Below are 19,078 nucleotides of genomic sequence, written 5' to 3'. Positions count from 1 at the left end.
ACTGCTCGGGGCGCTGGTCACTGGCAGCCCCCTCGCTCTAACATCTCTCCTTAATTGCATGTATAGGTCCTGTTGTGCATGTGTGTATCTCGGGCCTGTGTGTGTAACATGATTAATAACAGAGTGAAAAAATTCAATTTCCCCGTGCGGGATAAATAAAGTAATTCTTCTTCTTCTTCTTCTTGCTGAATGTCTCAATTTTGCATTTAGCCCCACCGGGTGAGTGAAAGTTTTCATGTATCCTATGAAAAATATAAATCTCTTTACACAATTGTGGACGGACATGACTTCAAATTACTCTGGTGAACTTAAAAAGATATTATATATAAAAAATACTTTGACTCGTGATCAGATGCCTGCAAAACTACATCCCCCTCAGCTGTAGGCTACGGTCTGTTTAGTGCGCGGAGATGGTAAACATTATATCCAGGTGTGCAGTGAACATTTTTATGGCCATTTAGAGTAAAATATGTCACAGCTGTTAGCATGCACATACTAAATGTGTCCCACTTTCTTTTCCTGTCTCAGTGTTCAGATTGACAACCGCTGACAAGAAGGACCCGGGCTGTTGCCTAGCAATGGAACTGAAAGGGTCTATACCCACCTATCAGCCAAAGAGTCATTGGATGATATAGTATTATATACTATAGTATGCTGATGTTAGCAATACTTCTTATAGGCCTATTGTGAGAATAGCAAACTGTGGACTCTCTCTTGATTTTAAGTCTCTGGATCCAAATCCAAAGTGACTTCCCATCTGCTTATTGTTGCAGAATCTTCCCTCCTGTATGCTCTTGCATTGCCCTGCTCCCCCCTGATCTCCTGCTCATCACCCACCCCCCAAAACTGAAACCATCTATGCTCATTGCTGCTCATATCACCCTGTCTGCTCGTCTTGTGCAGTTCCACGGCTCGTCGACAGAGGGGGACAAAGACAAGGCAGTGTGGACGGAGAGCTGGTGAGTCATACACAGGGAGACCATCACGCACAGACAAACAGCTCCGAACAAGGCCCGGTCTGACTCAGCCGTGGGCCTTTATTAGCACCGGGGCTAGGCCTTCCCACACTTCTTTGTGACGCTAAAACACATTCATGAAATGTTCTCATCCCCGCCGACACGGCCTGGGAAGTCACGCGGGCGTCCCTCCTACAGATTATGAGGCGTCCTTCTATTGAGCTGGTGTACTTCCTGGTTTATCTACTCTGCGATCCCTTACCATCTTCCCACCCACCGCATGTTGTTTTGCTCTGTTGTGCGTGTACGTACAGTGGCATATAGAGTACATTATACAGCCTATATATATATATATATATATATATATATATATATATATATATATATATATATATATATATATATATATATATATAATGTGTTTCTACCCGTGGTGCTGAAACGCGCTCAGGTCGCTGTCCGTGGTGCTGATCCTGCTTTTTCGATTAAAAGCTCTCCAAGCTTCACATATAACCTTATTAATACAACTGAATATGAATGATTCAGTGGTGTATTTCAGCCTTATCTACACACCTCTGCTTGATTGATACAGATGTAGGCCTGATCTGATGTATGATTTATGTTTTAGGCTGTGGTTTCTGTTAAAACGGTACTGCAGGTGGATGTCAAGTTCTAAACCTGATCCAATGAATCCAACAATCCTGACCAATCTGACATGAAATGAGTCTCTGCTCAGGTTAGATGTTTGACTATGAATATCAATTGGTCTATTTTAATGTGATCTGTTTCTCTGGCACCATCAATGTCTTTACTTCCAGGTTTCTTGGATAGTGTATACCCTTTTAGCCTACATGTGATACGATCGTGGCTCCATGTATGAATATTAGGATTAAGGTGCTCTGTATTATTAATGAATCAATGCAGTTTTCTGTCTTTCTTCCTTTCATTCTCTTGTTTTTGACATCGTTTGATTACTGAACTGTGATACTTTTTTAGAGCATAAGGGACGTCTGGTGTTTTTTTTTATTTTGAATAGCTTATTTTTCATAAATAGGAATAAGAAGTGGATGAACTGAAAGAAAATCAAGTGTGGAGGGAAAAGAGAGAGGGCATAGCACCTCCCACGTCCTATTTGAGAGAGAAAGAGAGGGAGAGAGAGAGAGAGAGAGAGAGAGAGAGAGAAAGAGAGAGAGAGTCGGCTGTGGTGGTGTTGGAAATCGGACGACATGAGCTCTACATGAACCGTGTAAAATGCTTTAAGACGCTTTCGGCGTTTGTCTTACACCCGTCTGAACCAAGGACGAGCCTGAAGCGGAGCAGTATACTTCACGACCAGGTACGGAGATGCCGCTCATCCCCACATCTTTACACGGAGGGTTAGATGTTGGTATTCAGTGGCGTAACCGCGATCCTCCTGCCTCCCTGGCTGTCTGTTGCGCGCACACGATCCCTGCTGTTCGCGGCCAAATGCGGGATGAAAAAAAAAAATGTATATTCGTTTATTCGTTTGTTGTTGATTGATTTAAATGCGAGTCACAGTTGTGTTTGATAACCTCGGTCGTGGGAATTGCACGATGCCCGCACAGCCATATTGGCAGTCAGCAGGAGAGGAAGAGAGAGAAAGAGAGGAAGAGAGGGAGAGAGAGAGAGAGGGTAGAGATATGAGGGTGTTGGGTTTATGATATTGCTTTGAGGAGTAATGGGAGGAGGGGGGAGGAGGGGCGGTTCGCTGCGACTGCGAAATGATGGCACTGTTGCGAGATGGCGATCCTCTGGTATTTATGAATGAACCGAGCAGAGTGGGGTGGTCTGTAATGGCGTTGCGCACCAATCTGCGGACCGACGGCAAGCCCTCTCTGCTGCCACCCCCTTCCTGACTACAGACCGAGACGGAGATGCACGTCAACATGAGACTATACACTAATAATGACGCCAGCGTGACGCATAAAGCCCGGTTTCTGTGGCAAAAGTCACAGATAATCCTCCATCTGGATCTTGATTTCTCCATTTCTCCTCCATGCCATGGTGTGTTGTTTGTTGTGGCTCTCATGACTGGAAAGGAGAGCCATCATGACATGCAAAAGGAGTTGTGCATCATTTAGGCCTCCTATATATGTGTGTGCGTGTGTGTGTCTTTGTGTGTCTTTGTGTGTGTGTGTGTGTGTGTGTATGTCTTTGTGTGTGTGTGGGTGTATATATATATATATATATGTATGTGACTCAACTTCCTGTATGCATTGAACACTGCCAGTCATGGGTGTGTGTGTGGGTTGAAGGGTTTGCCAGAAAAGAGAGGAGAGATGACAGTAAATCCTGTGATTAAGCTTTAAAGTGTGCGGTTGGGAGTAGCATAGAGATGCAGACCGTGTTAAAGCATGCATGTGTTGGTGGAGGATGGGGGGTAAGTGGAAGTGTGGGGGAGTGTCAGCGTCCTGCCTGCCTGTCCATTTGTTTGTCTGTCTTGAACGGCTACAGTACGGTTGCATAAGAACACTTCTGCTGCTAAGGCAGGACAAAGGAATGACTCAACGCATGGTAACAAGGAAAACACAGAAAGAGGAGATGATGCTGGTGTGGTGACGTTGTTGATGATGTCGGAGATGAGTGTGGATGCTCAGAAATTGATGATGATTGGAGAGTTGTTTTTGTTTTTTGTTGGTATTTTCAGCTAAGCTCGTTAAACCACACTACACAAAGCTGTGCGAGATAACCGAGGTCCAGATGGCCAGATGTTGTTGTGAATAATGTAGGGGACGTCACTAATGTCTGCCCATGTCTGGAGACACACACGGGCAGCCCCCAGTTTTCTGCAGTTATCACGATCCGGTCCTTCCAGAGCTGGGACCACAAGACTTGTTTTTTATGGTTATAGGGTTGAATTAGAGAATAAAAAGAACATTCTTTATTGGTTTGGTTTGGGTGCGTTTTTTGAGATGAGTATTTAGCTTGTTCATTTATATAGAATTAATGAATTAACCATTTTTGCTATAAGATATAAAAGGCTATATTCGCAGTGTTACTCAGGCTTACAAAGGTGGTGCAGCAGTTGTTTTCCATCGGGTACACGTGATCCTTTTATTTTGTTCTACTTTAACGCCAGTGTCATGCTTTTCTACATCTCCAGACCCTATTTAATGGAAGTCCATCGCTAGGCAACAGCCTTGGTCCTCGCAAACTTCCTGTCAGCTGATGTCATTCACATTCAATGCAACAGGAATCAAAGTTGGACACATTTAAAATGTTTATGTTTACAACTTTGAACAGGTCTGTAGCAAAATCTACAACCACAAAGGGCCGTACCAAAAGCAAACATAAAGCAATAAGACGTGAAAGAGAAAATCTCAAGTCGTGAGGAATGAGGAAAATATTGAGTGGCACATGTAAATATACACAAATATTCTATTATCACGCATCCTTATATTGAAGTTTTTCAAAAAGAGCAGCTCTTAATGAGGTTCATTCAATCAGGATCAGGCGTCACGCTGCCTCATGTGAGAGCAGCGTCCCGTTTTTGACCATGCTTTGTGCTTTTTGTGGAACATTTTCGTTTATTTAAAGATGGAAAAAATCGATAATGCTGCAACAGCAAATGGTGAGCTACACTGAATTGTATAATAAAGCCAAGGAACTGGGCGTTTCGTTGGAAGCATGTGTCATAACTAAATCTTAATGAGTAGCAGCCCCTCTGGCTTATTAGTGCAGAAATATTCATACGTCAGACTTGATTTATAATTATTTTAATCCCAAAAGCGGAAACAAAAATGGATTCCTTCTCAAACTGATCTTACCTCCTTAACGCTCTTTTGAAGTTCTAGTTAACGGCTGTCTCCTCCTGATGTTTAAGCCCGTCTTTCTTTGACAGGACAAGTCTAGTCAAGTGCACCATCGCTGTCGAGCACTCCTGAGCTATATATAACCGTATACTGTATAACGTCTGCTTTAATACTGGAACAGATCAATGTTAAAGTGTTTTAGTTGTTCTGACGGCATCAGCTCATTTGAAAAGGTCCATATAGTCTTCATTATACATGGCATTAGGCAGGATTGTCTCGGTCTTGTGCATAACTAATAGAAGGCCAGGGTGGCTGTTCTGGTCCATTATGCACACTGTGGCCTCTGAGTCACCGTGTTTTATGTGACATTTTGTTGAAAAGGCATTCAGTCATTTAATGTAAAACACTCTTACCATCGTTTATCTTGGGGAGATTATGAGAACTGAGAGAAAATAGAAAGTATTTTTTGATCTGAGATAAAGAAACGTTAACGGTCAGTTTCTTATAATTCCAGTTGCATCATGGGAGCGTCACAAAGTCTCGAGCGGGATTCCCTTGTTGTTTCCAATCTGCGTTGTTATCGGACGTGGATCAAGTGGTATTATAATAAAGCTGTGCCTGGTTGATCTCGCCTGTAAAAACCAGTGGAGTCAATCCAGAACTACCAACCCTGTCACCATCTGTCACTGCGGGCAGGCATCTGCAACACACTCCAGCAGTCTGTAATTAGTCAGGTCGGGGCATTCATAACTTCCAAGAATAGGCTTTCTTAAAAAAAAAAAAAAGAATACATTATGCAGATATTATTGCTTTATTACCAGTGCTGGAAACTGAATTTCTTTACTCTTTCCTGGCCCGATGTTGGCGTTAATATCCAGGCGCGTGTGTTTCTCAGAATGCCAGGCCGAGGTATTAGCAGAGTCTTATGGAGAGGCCAGACGGAGCAACCCAGGGTTCCCCAGGTCAAGCTAATACTCAGTACTGATACACACTGAAAGACTAATTACATGGCCATGTTGCATCTTGTTCTGTGTACAAAGTGCTGCATGGAAACAGCACGATTATGGTTTCAGGGTTTGATTACAGCTCAGAAATCAATGTGCCAAAGGGGGAAACTCTTATTAAAAGTGCACATTTACACTTATCAGGGAGTAGTTGCTGTTAGAGAGATGCTTTGGACATGGAACTGCTGTATACTGCTGGCTGTTTAGTTTGTATAAAATGGACGCACCATCAGTTTTCGGTATTCCCCTGTAGCCACTTGTGAGTGCCCCCCTCTACGGGCAACAACTGGTGCTAACAAGCTAAATGCTAATGATGATAAAAGTTCGGCTTTTGCAATGAGACAGGTGTTTTTTAATTCAGTCTGGAAGTGCCCTTACGGCTTCAGACTTTCAGGATATAATATTGTCATTTTCATTCATTTACAAGTACAATGAGACTGATATTGCAGCTTCTGTGTTGATGCTATAAATAATAAGAAAAAAAACGTAAGGTAGAAGTACAAATAGCAATAAAATGGCAGTGTAAAGTTACAACATTGTAAACAGTATCCGTCAGTATTATTCATTCATTCATTCATCTTCAACCGGGCGTCTGGAGCCGATCCCAGCTGACAATCGGGTGTGAGGCGGGGTCCACCCTGGACAGGACGCCAGTCTATCACAGGACACATAGAGACGAACAGAGACAGACAACCATTCACACCTACGGGTGATTTAGAGTCATCAATGAACCGAACACCTGCACGTCTTTGGACTGTGGGAGGTAACCGGAGAACCCGGAGAAAACCCACGCAGACACGGGGAGAACGTCATACAAATAGATCAGATGTGCAATGCAGCATTAAAACCAAAACCATACAAACAGAAAAACATGGTAATGTACGACTACAGTAAATCAGTAATCATTCTTTGGCTTTATTAATACTCTCAAAAGCAATGGACTTAAAGTTACAATGCTTTTCATCCATCTTCATGAAATCAAACCATTTTTGAAGACATTCAATGTACAAGTATATACATTCAGTAGTTACCCCTTATGTAGGAGTTTATATTATTAGTGGCGGAGTCTATGCACACTAACAACTTGAGTTTGTTTGGTTGCACTTAAAACAGGTTTACCAGTCGCTCTTCTGTTGTATTTCTTTTAAAGTAGCTGCTCAAATAGTGTTTACTGTCGCTATATTAACCGTGGGTGTTACCAAATCAGAGATTAGGGATTCAAACTTTAGCTAAAAAAAGTATTTCATAAAGCTAAGCGTCGTAGCAATTCTTTATTCTCCGGATTTATCGACACTGTAGTCTTACATTGGCTGGCCTAAACGTCTGCACTCGGCTTGGATCGGAGAAAGTAGAAAGTCTTTCTGGTAAAGTAATGAAACATTTGGGGTTGTTGATCATCCAGGAAAGCCTTAACTGTCCACAGCTCTCCGGTGACTTTGCGAAATAGTGCTGAGGGGGAAATTCCTGGAGCCTGTTCTGTGCTTGATAGATCTTCTGTTGCAAAACCTTCCGGTGCAACTCAAATGTGATGCTGTTGAGCATCAATACAAAGATAAATGTCACCCGTACTGTTTGTGTGTCTGGCTGTGCTGATATTCCCATGCCACGGTGCTCCTGTCAATGCACGCTGAGTCAAAGGGATGTTTGTGCATGAAGTATCAGAGGGCTTCATCCGGAGCTGCATGTTGTCTTATAGGGAGACCGCGGGTATCTTAAGTCCTGGGAATTGGGTCAATGCAGAGCAGGCCAGGAGCACAGAGGAGGTTAAGCTTGATGATTAGCTACTAAGCCAAGACCAGAGTGCTGCAATCTCTTGTAGCATCTAAGGCACATACTTCATGCATGTACGGGTGGAGTGTGCTCAATCCCGGTACAGACCGACACTGATGAGAAGCAGACACACCCATAGTCTCACACACAGCTTTCAAACACCTCGGGCATACCCTGTTGTCCCTGATCTCTCATGCATATATACACACATACCATATCTGGTTTAAGCTTAATCATGTTGTTATTGAATTATGTAATGCAGGAAGTTAATGCACAAGAGTATGATTAGATGTTTAAATTGTATATTTGAAATATTTTCCTAAATTGTTCAGAATCACTCAAAGGAAGTGAAATTATTGTTTATGCTCACATCGATTTTGTTGATTGATCAAACTGTGTAATACAGATGTATTGAGTTTATAAAGAGGGGTGTCAGTTGTACCTGCGTTGAAGGATGACTCTCTCTCCTCTGCAACAAGAATGTTTTTCAATCTCTTAGAAATGATTTGAACAAAAACTGTTAAAGAAAAAGTATTTTTCTTATCTTCCTTCTTGATGAAACTTAGATAAGAAGATTAGCACTTTCATGTCTGGTAAATATGAGACTGGAGCCAGCAGCCAGTTAGCTTAGCACAAAGGTCAGTGGTCACAAAATGACTCGTAAGCTCACTAGTTAACATGTCGTATCCTGTTTGTTTAATTTTAACAGCAGACATTTTGATTTGTCATAGTTAGAAATTAAATTGATAATATGCACGATGGCTCAGTTTGATGCCTGTGCTTTTCCTACCATGACAAATGTCTGCTTGTAATTTTACAGGGGTTATAATATAGACTATTTCTATATCTATCAGTCTGTCTGCAAAAATAATCTCACTAGCAACTGGTTGTTGTTTATTGTACACACACAAGAGTGACGGTCGAGCTAAAACTCTGCTTCTATACGTTTCTGAAGAGCAGGCATTTTTCCATCCAGCAGCAGTAAAAGCACCAGAGTTTAGATTTATTGGCGTGGTCTAAAACTTGCAAAGGGCCAATCTTATAAAATATAATAAATATTCCCATAATAAAACATTCATATGCTGAGAGAAGAAATGGAGCATACGACTTCTGTTCAAACTGGAATCCCTTTATATGTATCTATCAACAAGTGACTGTATTTAACATCTTTTTAAACACTTGACAAAGCTGCTGCGAAGACAACGCAACACCGCACACTCCATATCTGATGGATCGTGAGGATATTTCATAGCTCTGATGAATATGAAAGGAAGGTTTCCTTACTTTGCATCATCTCCCTCCATTCCCCCTTTTTTTCTTTTTCCGTAAAATGAAAAAAATGCACTTTTTCCACATTTATAAATCTTCCATTAACTCCAACAGCTTATCAAAAGATTCAGAAATAAGCACACGTGAGCGGTTTTCCTTGGGCTCTGGTTGCGGACGTGAACACACTGATGCAGCAGCGAGACTGAATGCGTGAGACTGTATCAACATTTATAAATTGAACCTCTACAATCTGCTCAAACCTAATGGAAATGCCTGGGTCTATCGTTCGCTCTTGGCTAAAAATGCAGATTCATTCCTCTGGTAACAAACACACACTTGAGCTGATGTGTGCACAGAGGACAGGGAACCCTTTGCTTGACTACACAGACGCAAACACACATCACACACACACACACGTGTTCATACACTAACTGACACTCTGGCAGCTGAAGAAACTTTGTGCAGGTTTCAGATGTAATGACGCATGTATGTGTGTGTGTCCAGAATATCTTATTAGAGAACCTTGAGCCGAGAAATCCTGGTCATCCTATGAAACACTCATCAGCCAAATAGCCGTGTATCCGCAGCATTCCAGTATCCGCGGCCTGATTAAAACCCATTCCCCCGCAAGATACCACGGGACAGCTTTGTGGGTGTCTATTTAATCATGCTCTTGATCTGTTGAATGACATTGTGTTTGATGTTGCTTAATGCGCTCCCTTTGTGCTGCTGCGTAAGTGGCTCTCTTGAGGGAAATTATGTGCATATTTTCGCTAAAGGTGACATTTCCTTGCTGGCCCTGTGAAATAAACAAGTGGAGAAGTCTGCGTTGCGTCTATTTTTTTTTTTGTTGTGGAGGAGAAGGAGGCCTGTTTGGTCTGTGCCAAAGCTATCTGCTAATGGATTTTGGCTGCACTGCCACAGATGCATTTATAGTATACCATTAATTCATTAAGGAACTGCAGTCCTCTCATTTCAAATAAAACAAGAGAAGGGGAGGGGCAAATGGAGAGAGACAGCTTGTGTTTGGGAGGAATATCATTAATCTCAGAGGCCTGGTGTCAAGGACAAATGTTGTAAGAGCGGAAGTACTGTGTGTGTGTGTGTGTGTGTGTGTGTGTGTGTGTGTGTGTGTGTGTGTGTGTGTGTGTGTGTGTGTGTGTGTGTTCGTGTGTGTGTGTGTGTGTGTGTGTGTGTGTGTGTGTGTGTGTGTGTGTGTGTGTGTGTGTGTGTGTGTGTGTGTGTGTGTGTGTGTGTGTGTGTGTGTGTGTGTGTGTGTGTGTGTGTGTGTGTGTGTGTGTGTGCGTGTGTGTGCGCGTGTGTGTGTGTGTGTCACTGGGAGGTTGCACCTGTGTGTGCTGTTATAGCTGCTGCCAGAGGGAGGGAGGGAGGCAGCTAATTTTAGTTCAGGTGAAAGACAGGGGGGGAGGGGAGGAAGGTTTTGATGAGCGGTATCGTTGCCGCGGAGCTGAAATCCCCGTCCAAAAAAAACCAACAACAACAGGCACCAAGCGAGGCAGGATGACAGACTGACACGGCCCAGACAGATGAGCCCCATCGATCAAAACCACACCGGCCTTAGTTTATTGATCAAACCGCATGGAGGCCTGAAGGAGAGAGAGAGAGAGAGAGGGAGAACGAGGCGGAGGAGAAATGGAGCAGGTGCAAGAAAAACATTTCGAAGATGCATAAATTAAGAGGAAAGAGACACAGAAGGATGGATAAAAAGAACATTTGCAAGCATATCCAGATCAAGAGCGTGTATGAGTGTGTGGCTCAAGCCCAGAAGCACCAACACATCAGCTTTAAAACACAGAAATCCTGCCAGTAAACCCTTTAGTCCACAGATATCTGTCCAGTAGTGGAATGTGTATCTTAGGGATACCATTCCTTGCAGTATTTCATTACAACTGTCAAATTATCAATACAGTGGAAGGCCTTCAGTCTTTGTTCTAAGGGCTGTGGCTTGGTGGAAGAGTGGGTCGTCCTCTGTTCGAGAGATTGGTGGTTCGATTCCCCACCTTCCCCCGGTCCACATGTCGAAGTGTCCTTGGGCAAGACACTGAACCCCGAATTGCTCCCCGTGCTGCGCATGGGTGTGTAAATGTGGTGTGAATGGTTAGATCAGATTGGATGGCATGTAGATGTCCACTGCCATCAGTGTGAATGTCTGTGTGAACGGGTGAATGTGACAAACACTGTGAAAGCGCCTTGAGTAGACAGAAGACTGGAAAGGCGCTTTATAAGTACAAGTCCATTTACAATTCTGGTTTATTAGAACTTGGGTTTTGTTTTTATCCTATTGGCCATCGTTTCTATCTCTAAACACTGTGCACACCAAGTTGGCGAGACGTGCGAGACATCCCCTGTTTGGCCCAGTTCATCTGGAAGAGAAAATGAATGCAAACCGTAATAAACCTTCACAGTTTACACACAGACTTGCTCGCTCAACTTTGACCCAAAAGTTGAACCCTGTGCAAGGAGGGATTGCTATGGACATTTTCGGATGTTTCAACTCAAAATAAAGCAGCTCATTAGGCTGCACGGCTTCTCTCAGCCTGTCTGATTATCTGGGTTTCCTGCCCCGTCTGACTTTGTTGTAGCAGTGCTCTCTGCAGTCACTCCAAACCTGCAGTAATTCATTTTTGGGCACTTGAATTACAAATCCAGCCGATCTTAACGGACTTATTAGCATTCATTTGGAGACCTGTTTGTGTTTACCTGACGAGTTCAATACTCACTGGTCTCCACTGACTCCTGAGGCAAAATATCTGGCTCTGTCTCTGCTAAATGTGTCTTTTCCCCCCCTTATGCAAACCTTATCATTTGTTTAATGTTTAAATAATGTACGTTGACTTTGTAGAATAGAAACTATTTATGCAGGGTCCGGACTGATTTTTTTGTCGGGCCGATCATGGCTCTGTTTTAAAGCCGGGGGCAGCTGCAGATCCTCCCTACGAGGGACACATGTCACATTGTCATGTGGTGCATTGTTATTATTGAAATATTGATTCTAGCTGCTTTAAAGTTTAAACTGATCAAAGTTTTTTTCATTTATCAGGTGGATAGAAACGAGACTTCAAATGAATGAAAATGTTGCTCTGTGAATGCTGAACTTGTAAACAAACAGCTGTTTCAAGTTTCACATATCAAATTTATCTCAGAATTTAAGCTTCCATCACACTGTAAAATCGCGTTGACAGGCGGCAGTTAGACAGACTTTTGACAGTATCACTCACTGTCTTAAAAATGTATCATCACCCTAAGGCACCACAGAGCCATTCAACCACATGATCAGCTTTGCCAGACGAGAGTAAAACAGTTGCAGGTATATCAGCAGAGGACACAGGCTCATCTGCAAATGAAACTGTGGTTGCGTGTTCAGCATGGATATAAAACACTCTCATATGTCACCCAGAGTTACAGCTATAGATTGACTATAAAACTCAAGAGGCACTCCCTGAATCCCCATTTATTTTGAACTCCTTGACTGATATTATCTAGAACCTGGCAATGCAATTACAGAGGCCCTGCCATCAATAGTGGATTCCAGCAGTGCAAGCATGACAGAAATCCACTTATTCCATCTAGTATTGATGTCAATTTACTGTTTCATTACAGCTAGAGCTTAGAGAGCAGCACATGATCACAACTGAATGAGTATCTTATTATGGGACCTTAAAGCAAGTTTAGAACCACAGCAGATAAATAATGCAACAGATACAACGCATAATCAGGCACATATGCTCGGCAGACACACAAGCACTTACAAAGATAGCAATAGATTAGGTGTGAGGACACTGTCCAGATGCATATGTATGAGTTGCAGCAGGTCATATTGAGAGTGAGAGTCCTTCATTCTGCAGTGTCTGCTGCTGACTGCAAAGCAGGTTTATGATGGATTTGGAATACTTTGTATTTATCCGTAGATTCTCTTCACTGAACCGATCGAACAATCCCAGCCTGAATGAACTCGGCTTTGTGTCAGGAAGGGATATCTTACAGGTGTAACACTAGATGTGCACAGCAGTTATTTTTATTTAAAACAAACAATAAACCACAAATGGTTTCGAAGTGACTTATCTTATACATGCATTCATTGATTTATTTTGGCCACTTGGGGCCAGCAAAATAAGCTGCAAACACACTGACACACTATAACCTTTTAAGTTAATATGCCAAACAGTTCCTCCAGCAGAACATTATCATTCGTTTGCATTCATGTTTCTGGCCAACGGGTGAATTTATTTAATTTCCATTTATTCACCCTCTCTGTTTCGGTCTCCATGAACTCCCAGCTATAGCAGCTAAAGGCTCCACTTTGGTTACCAACTAGTTGCTAACTTTATTTGTCTGAAGTTTGGTTCTGGGCAAGTACCGTAAGGTGTTTTTTTTTTTTTATTAGAGTTACTTGACTTAAAAAAAAGTTGCCTGCATGCTGCTGCGAGAGGCTTTGAGAGCCGTGAGACTGAACCAAAGCGGTGAAGTTTCGGGCTGTAATCATCAAAACAAAGAGCTGAACGATGCCTAAAGGCTCCGTTGAGCAGAATAGAAGTGTAGTCTGTGATCATTTCACATACACATGAACATCGGATCCATTGTTAATGTAAAAAATATTGATTAGAGCAGCTTTAATTAGTTTTAGTTTACATTTACAATAAAAGCCTAGCCCTGTGATCGGATCCATAATCGGTTGAGTTGATGTTTAGTCCCTCTTATCATACATACACTCAAGATATGTACTCATTATCACACACACATGCAAAGTCCTGCAGTCCTACTTATTGTAAGATGCTAAAATGTGTGAGAGTTGTCAATTCAACTCATTTGTAAAGCTGTTGTTTGTGTTTTTGTTGTATTGGATTGTGCTTTGTTAAACACGAGTCCATGTTATTGTAATGTCTTTCTCTCCTACGCTGTGTCTGTCTCCTCTTCCTGGAGATGATAGATGCTGCAATGTTTTTGGGGTGGCGACTGAGAAACTGTGACTCTGCGAACAGTATTGATCAGGGAAATGTCGGCGTCAGGTGAAACACTTGGAGCCTCACCAGCTCATCCTCTCTAATTTGTACTCTGGCTCATAGTCAGACTTCGAGGGTAGTTAGAGTGCTTTCACACCCACTGGTCTGAGGTCGAGTCCCACCAGCGCGCCCCTTCCTGTTCCTCCATCTGCCTTGTGATCTGCTGACTGCTTATTTGCTAAAATTATCCTCTTCTCCCCATCCCTCACCCTTCTCACCCTGCTTCATCCCCATGCTTCCACCCTCAACATCATAGGTGTAACACTGTCTTAAGCCTGAGGGGGGCAGAATGCCGGAGCAAAGCAACGACTATCGCGTGGTGGTGTTCGGGGCAGGGGGAGTGGGGAAGAGCTCCCTGGTCCTGCGCTTCGTAAAGGGCACCTTCAGGGACACCTACATCCCTACAGTGGAGGACACCTACCGTCAGGTGATCAGCTGCGATAAGAGCGTGTGCACCCTCCAGATCACCGACACCACAGGGAGCCACCAGTTTCCGGCAATGCAGCGCCTGTCCATCTCTAAAGGCCATGCCTTCATCCTGGTCTACTCCATCACAAGCAAACAGTCCCTGGAGGAGCTCAAACCCATTTACCAACAGGTGGGGAGTGATGGTGTTTGGTTGTGGGTGTGTGTGTGTGTGTGTAGATGGCTGGCTTAAATGTAGGCGAGTGCGTACTGTAAGCTTAAATGTATTATCAAGGATGGGAATTGGGAAGATCTCATTGATACCAATGTGGGTATCGATTCTGCTTATGGGTCCTATTCTTTATTAATTCCCTTGGTTATTCCTGATACGCTTCCTGTGTGAAACATTTGTGTCGATGAAATGAGAGAATATTTTTACAGCTTTGTTTTTTATCCAGGCTCTCCACACGCTGCCTGCGTGGCACTAACGTTATTATGAATCCAAGTATCTGACCTTTTTCTCCTTTCTGCAATGACTCCCTCTTGTTGCAACTTTCCAAATGCATGATGCATGCGTGTGATGTCATTGTGTTGCAATGCTTAACTGTCAAAACAATACAAAAACATGTCGGCATTGATAAAAGGAATTGAAAAGCTCGGGTGCATACAATTCTGATTACAATTTGTTACCTTTTCTCAAGTGGAATCGATTCTTGATTCACGTCCCTCTGTTTAATACTTACTTATACTTATGCATAAATATAGGAGAAACGTGTTAATTTGATTTCTTGCTAAAAGGCTAAATTCACAGCTGTTTGTTTTAATAATAATAAATAATAATGTGTTGCAATTCATGCCTGAATTCTACAATTCAGTTTGCTTTACAGAAAATTGTGACATTTATAACAAAACCAGAATAAGTATATAATAAAATACAGTACATTTAAGTTCAAATGTTTGGTAAAAACATTATGATTATTAGTATTGGGGTTAAGATTACCAACAAATCAACATTGTTTTGGTATTTATATTGTTCACTGACCATTCAGAAGATAACAAGCACTGCCCTTATTTCCCCTCTTCTGCAGGTCTTGGCTATAAAGGGCAACGTGGAGGCCATCCCCATCATGCTTGTGGGCAACAAGAGCGATGAAACCCTGCGGGAGGTGGAGACCAAGGACGGGGAAGCCCAGGCCAACCAGTGGAAGTGCGCCTTCATGGAGACGTCGGCCAAGACCAACCACAATGTAACTGAGCTCTTCCAGGAGCTCCTCAACCTGGACAAGAAGAGGAACATGAGCCTCAACATCGACGGCAAGCGCTCGGGGAAGCAGTCCCGTGCCGAGAGACTGAAGGGCAAATGCAGCGTGATGTAAATCCAGGGGAGGAGGAGAGAGGGGAGGTGGTGGTTGAGAGAGGGAGGGAGAAATACAGAGAAAAGGAGGAAAAAAAGGAAGATGAGTGCGAGAGAGGAGGGACTCACTAAACGTATCATTCTGAGCAAAATGTCTGGAGGGCAACAGGAATCTCATCATCCACATCCTCCTCTGTTCGACCGAGGCATTCACAAACACAACTCAGTAGTTATTTTGAAAAAAAACAAAACATACAGGATTTCAGTTTGAGCTTTACATCCATGCGCGTTCTGCTTAGAGGAGAGATGAGGGGGACTGAAGCAGAATGTCGAGAAGGCGAATTAAAAACAAGAAGTGCATGTCACAGATGCATTACCTGTGGATGTCAGCCACGGTAAGGAACAGCGTGAGTGTGGACTTTTGCATCATCCAAGTGCCACAAAACGCGGCTGAGGGGCTCATCAGGACCTTGGACTGCAATAAAAACCACAGACTGCAGCACCACTTGGAAAAAAAAACAACCCAAACTGATCAAAACATTTAGTGTCCTCTCCCACTTCTTCATCCCGACCCCTTACTCCCTGCTCAGATCACACCCATCGTCATCCTTCACCCCCCAACACCCCCCCCCCCCCCCCCCGCACCTACTATAACAAATATAGAAAAACACAATGTATATGTAACGGAGTCGACACATTTAGTTAAGCTCACTCGACTGGTAGAAACACTATTTTATGAGATGTGGATGTGTCCTTTATGCTAGATAGCACAGGCCCCGAAGGTTTGTGACTGCTAGGGTGAATGACATTACAGCAGCAAGACATGTGAGCCAGCTACATCGCAGAGCCACTCCTGAGGACTCTGATGTATATAAACACGGGGTATTTAAATATATTCAGTTTAGTCTACACTTGCCCCACCCAAACTAGTGCATCAGTCACAGGAATGAGGTGAAGTTCGGAGCGTAAAAGCTTCTCATCTCCTCATCCTAATCATCCCTCCTGAAAGATAAAAAAGACCCTACTTTACCTTTATCAAGCTGTCATTATGTTGTCTGAAAACTCTCTATGTGTGTGTGGAGAAGCATCCAGCGGCAGGGTATGCACACACGTTACTGATACGACGCAACAATCCTTTTAAGACTCTCATCTAGTGTAGAATAACTCTGGATGAAAAGACGCTGGACTCTTCATCAAACACAGGAAACAGATATACAAGTCTGCCTTGTCTGCGAGGGTGATACACTCGGATAATCATTGACAAGCTGGTAAAAAAAAAATCGTAAGGGATGATCTTTGGTCAAGAATGTCAGTTTGCTGTGGCACTTTTATTGTGAAGGTTTCTCTTCTTTTGCCTTTTTTCTTTATGATGCTTTTTAAATTCATGTAAAAGTTTTTTTTTGTTTTTTTTTTAAAAAAGCCCTCGTTAAACAAAAAGCACACAGAGAAAATTAAATCAATAAGGGATGGATGTAAAATAGCTCCATGCAGATTATTCAGTGCGACCTGAATCACTTTGTTTTGTTTTCTCTTTGGTTGGTTTGCTCGGATTACCTCTCGTACGCTCGTGCAGGCTTCGGGTAAACAGGAAACAGAATGAGTCACTCTGACACACACACACACACACACACGAACATATATATATATATCACACAGCATGAGCACAAATGCATTCATGCAAGTGTCACACAAAAGAAGTTAATCTGAGTGACACCGTTGACTGATTACATGAAGACAAACAGGGCTCACTCAGCCTCAATGCCCTCACATTGCACTTTATATCATAAACACACACCCACAACTGTAATTTGTCATGTTTTCGCCTACGTTAATGATCTCTGCTTTACATAGAATATCCTTCTGGAGCCATTAACTCTACTTTATGTCCAATATGCATGTATACACCTTTTTATTTTCCCACGCAGGAGCTCTGAATATTGTACACAGTGTACACAGGACAGCCAAAAGCACAATACTTTTTTACCGACATATCCTTTTATACATTTTTTTTTACGTTTCTTTTTTGTATGTTTTTTTCTTTGCCTTTTTTTGTCTTCTTTGTGCGATTTTCCTCTTTAACATTTATTCACTAGTCCTGAACAATGGCGTCGTGATCACCGGTAGCTTCTCCGTCTCGATATGGATGTAAAGTGTGTTTAGTCGTCCGGTTCATGGCACAATGAGGTTGTGGTTCTGCTGAACAACAGGGTATCGTGATGTGAGCGGTTAGCTGTGGTCTTGAAGCGCGCGAGTGCGACTTAACCCCACAGAATTGTAGAAGGACGAAGAGGAAAGGTTCGGATTATTTGTCTGCTTTTCTCCATCTCTCAGGCGGCTTTAACAACAATTTGGATGGAGGATAATCTGCTCCTGTACTGTTAAACCCAAAGACACAGATGATGCCCCCTTTTAACTGTGTGTCCATCTCTCTGGATAAAAAATTTTAAAAAAGCACAGCAACTGTTTCCGTCTGTCTCCTTCTCTGTCTTCATGTGTGCAGCAGAATCAACAACTGGGCACTTTATGGTGACATTTTACTTGAAGACTTGCTTATTAATCAGCATTGCCTCATTTATAAGCACCATTTATAATGTCCCTCCTGCATTAGTCACGCCCACACACCCACATGAAAACAATCTCAAACATGTAGTTATTGTAAATATAACATATGGTAGTTGAATGAAATGTTTATAAGAGCTTCAAGTAAGATGTTACCCATGTAAAGAAAACCTGTACCCACTGGGAATAAGTCCTTTGTAACCAGGAAATGTTGTTACAGTAGGAGGTTTGATGTTGCTATGTACTGTAATATACAGCTTAATGATGATGCTCATGATATATTGTATTTGACACATCCACTCTTCAGATCTATCAATCAGATAAAACAAGCAAAATGTGAATATGTAACTAAAGGTTCCACTCCATGGCTGTTACTTTTCATTTTATTTTGAAAGCTGAATGAATACGTTGTTATCGATGTGTTGTACTTTGCACTAATGTGAGGTCCTATTAAACTCCAAAATCTGCATTTGTAAAACCTACCCTTTACCTGTTAGATACCAGGGATGCTCACTCGTACTCTTTCTTCTTCTTTTTTCATCATTTGAAAAAAACAAAACACAAGTTGTACTTTGAAATGGTTTGTCTTGGTTTGTTTTAGATGCCGGAAAGATGGAAGGCTTTCTGTCATGTACCTGATGTGTCCTTCTAAAGGTTAGAAAAAAAAAAACATAAGCTGGAAATTATCTGTATAACTATCAGGCAGTTCTGGTCTGATCCGATGTGTAGCTGCTGGCAGCGGTGGTGCAAACGGTGCATAAATATGAGCTTTGACACGTTCTGGTTGCTTCAGGCAAATGCCAGCTTGCGAGCGCATGTTTGTGCAATCTGTTGTTCTGCTGACGTCTACAGGAGACTGTCGTTGCTCATGTTCCTGCGTGGAATATGATACAGTGGGGAGGGAAAAACAACGAGACAGCATGCAAGAGCAGTATGGACAACAAGCCGGAGTGAGAGGCTGTGCTAT

At 42.5% G+C, this 19,078-nt stretch overlaps 1 protein-coding gene across 1 annotated transcript; it reads left to right on the top strand.

The window, feature by feature from the left end:
* Window positions 1-2,152: 2,152 nt before the first annotated feature.
* Window positions 2,153-15,574, top strand: diras1b (DIRAS family, GTP-binding RAS-like 1b; the record flags this gene model as incomplete). Its single annotated transcript, XM_083923761.1, has 3 exons — window positions 2,153-2,292; window positions 14,050-14,391; window positions 15,287-15,574. The coding sequence occupies exons 2-3, from the start codon at window positions 14,083-14,085 to the stop codon at window positions 15,572-15,574; spliced, it is 597 nt and encodes a 198-aa protein (XP_083779887.1). The 5' UTR covers window positions 2,153-2,292; window positions 14,050-14,082.
* Between the last annotated feature and the right edge of the window lie 3,504 nt (window positions 15,575-19,078).

Source organism: Echiichthys vipera, assembly GCF_963691815.1.
Source record: "Echiichthys vipera genome assembly, chromosome: 12".
NCBI classification, from domain to species: Eukaryota; Metazoa; Chordata; class Actinopteri; order Perciformes; family Trachinidae; genus Echiichthys; species Echiichthys vipera.
Note: the sequence above shows the minus strand (reverse complement) of the source record. Positions and strands in the feature narration are given on the sequence as shown.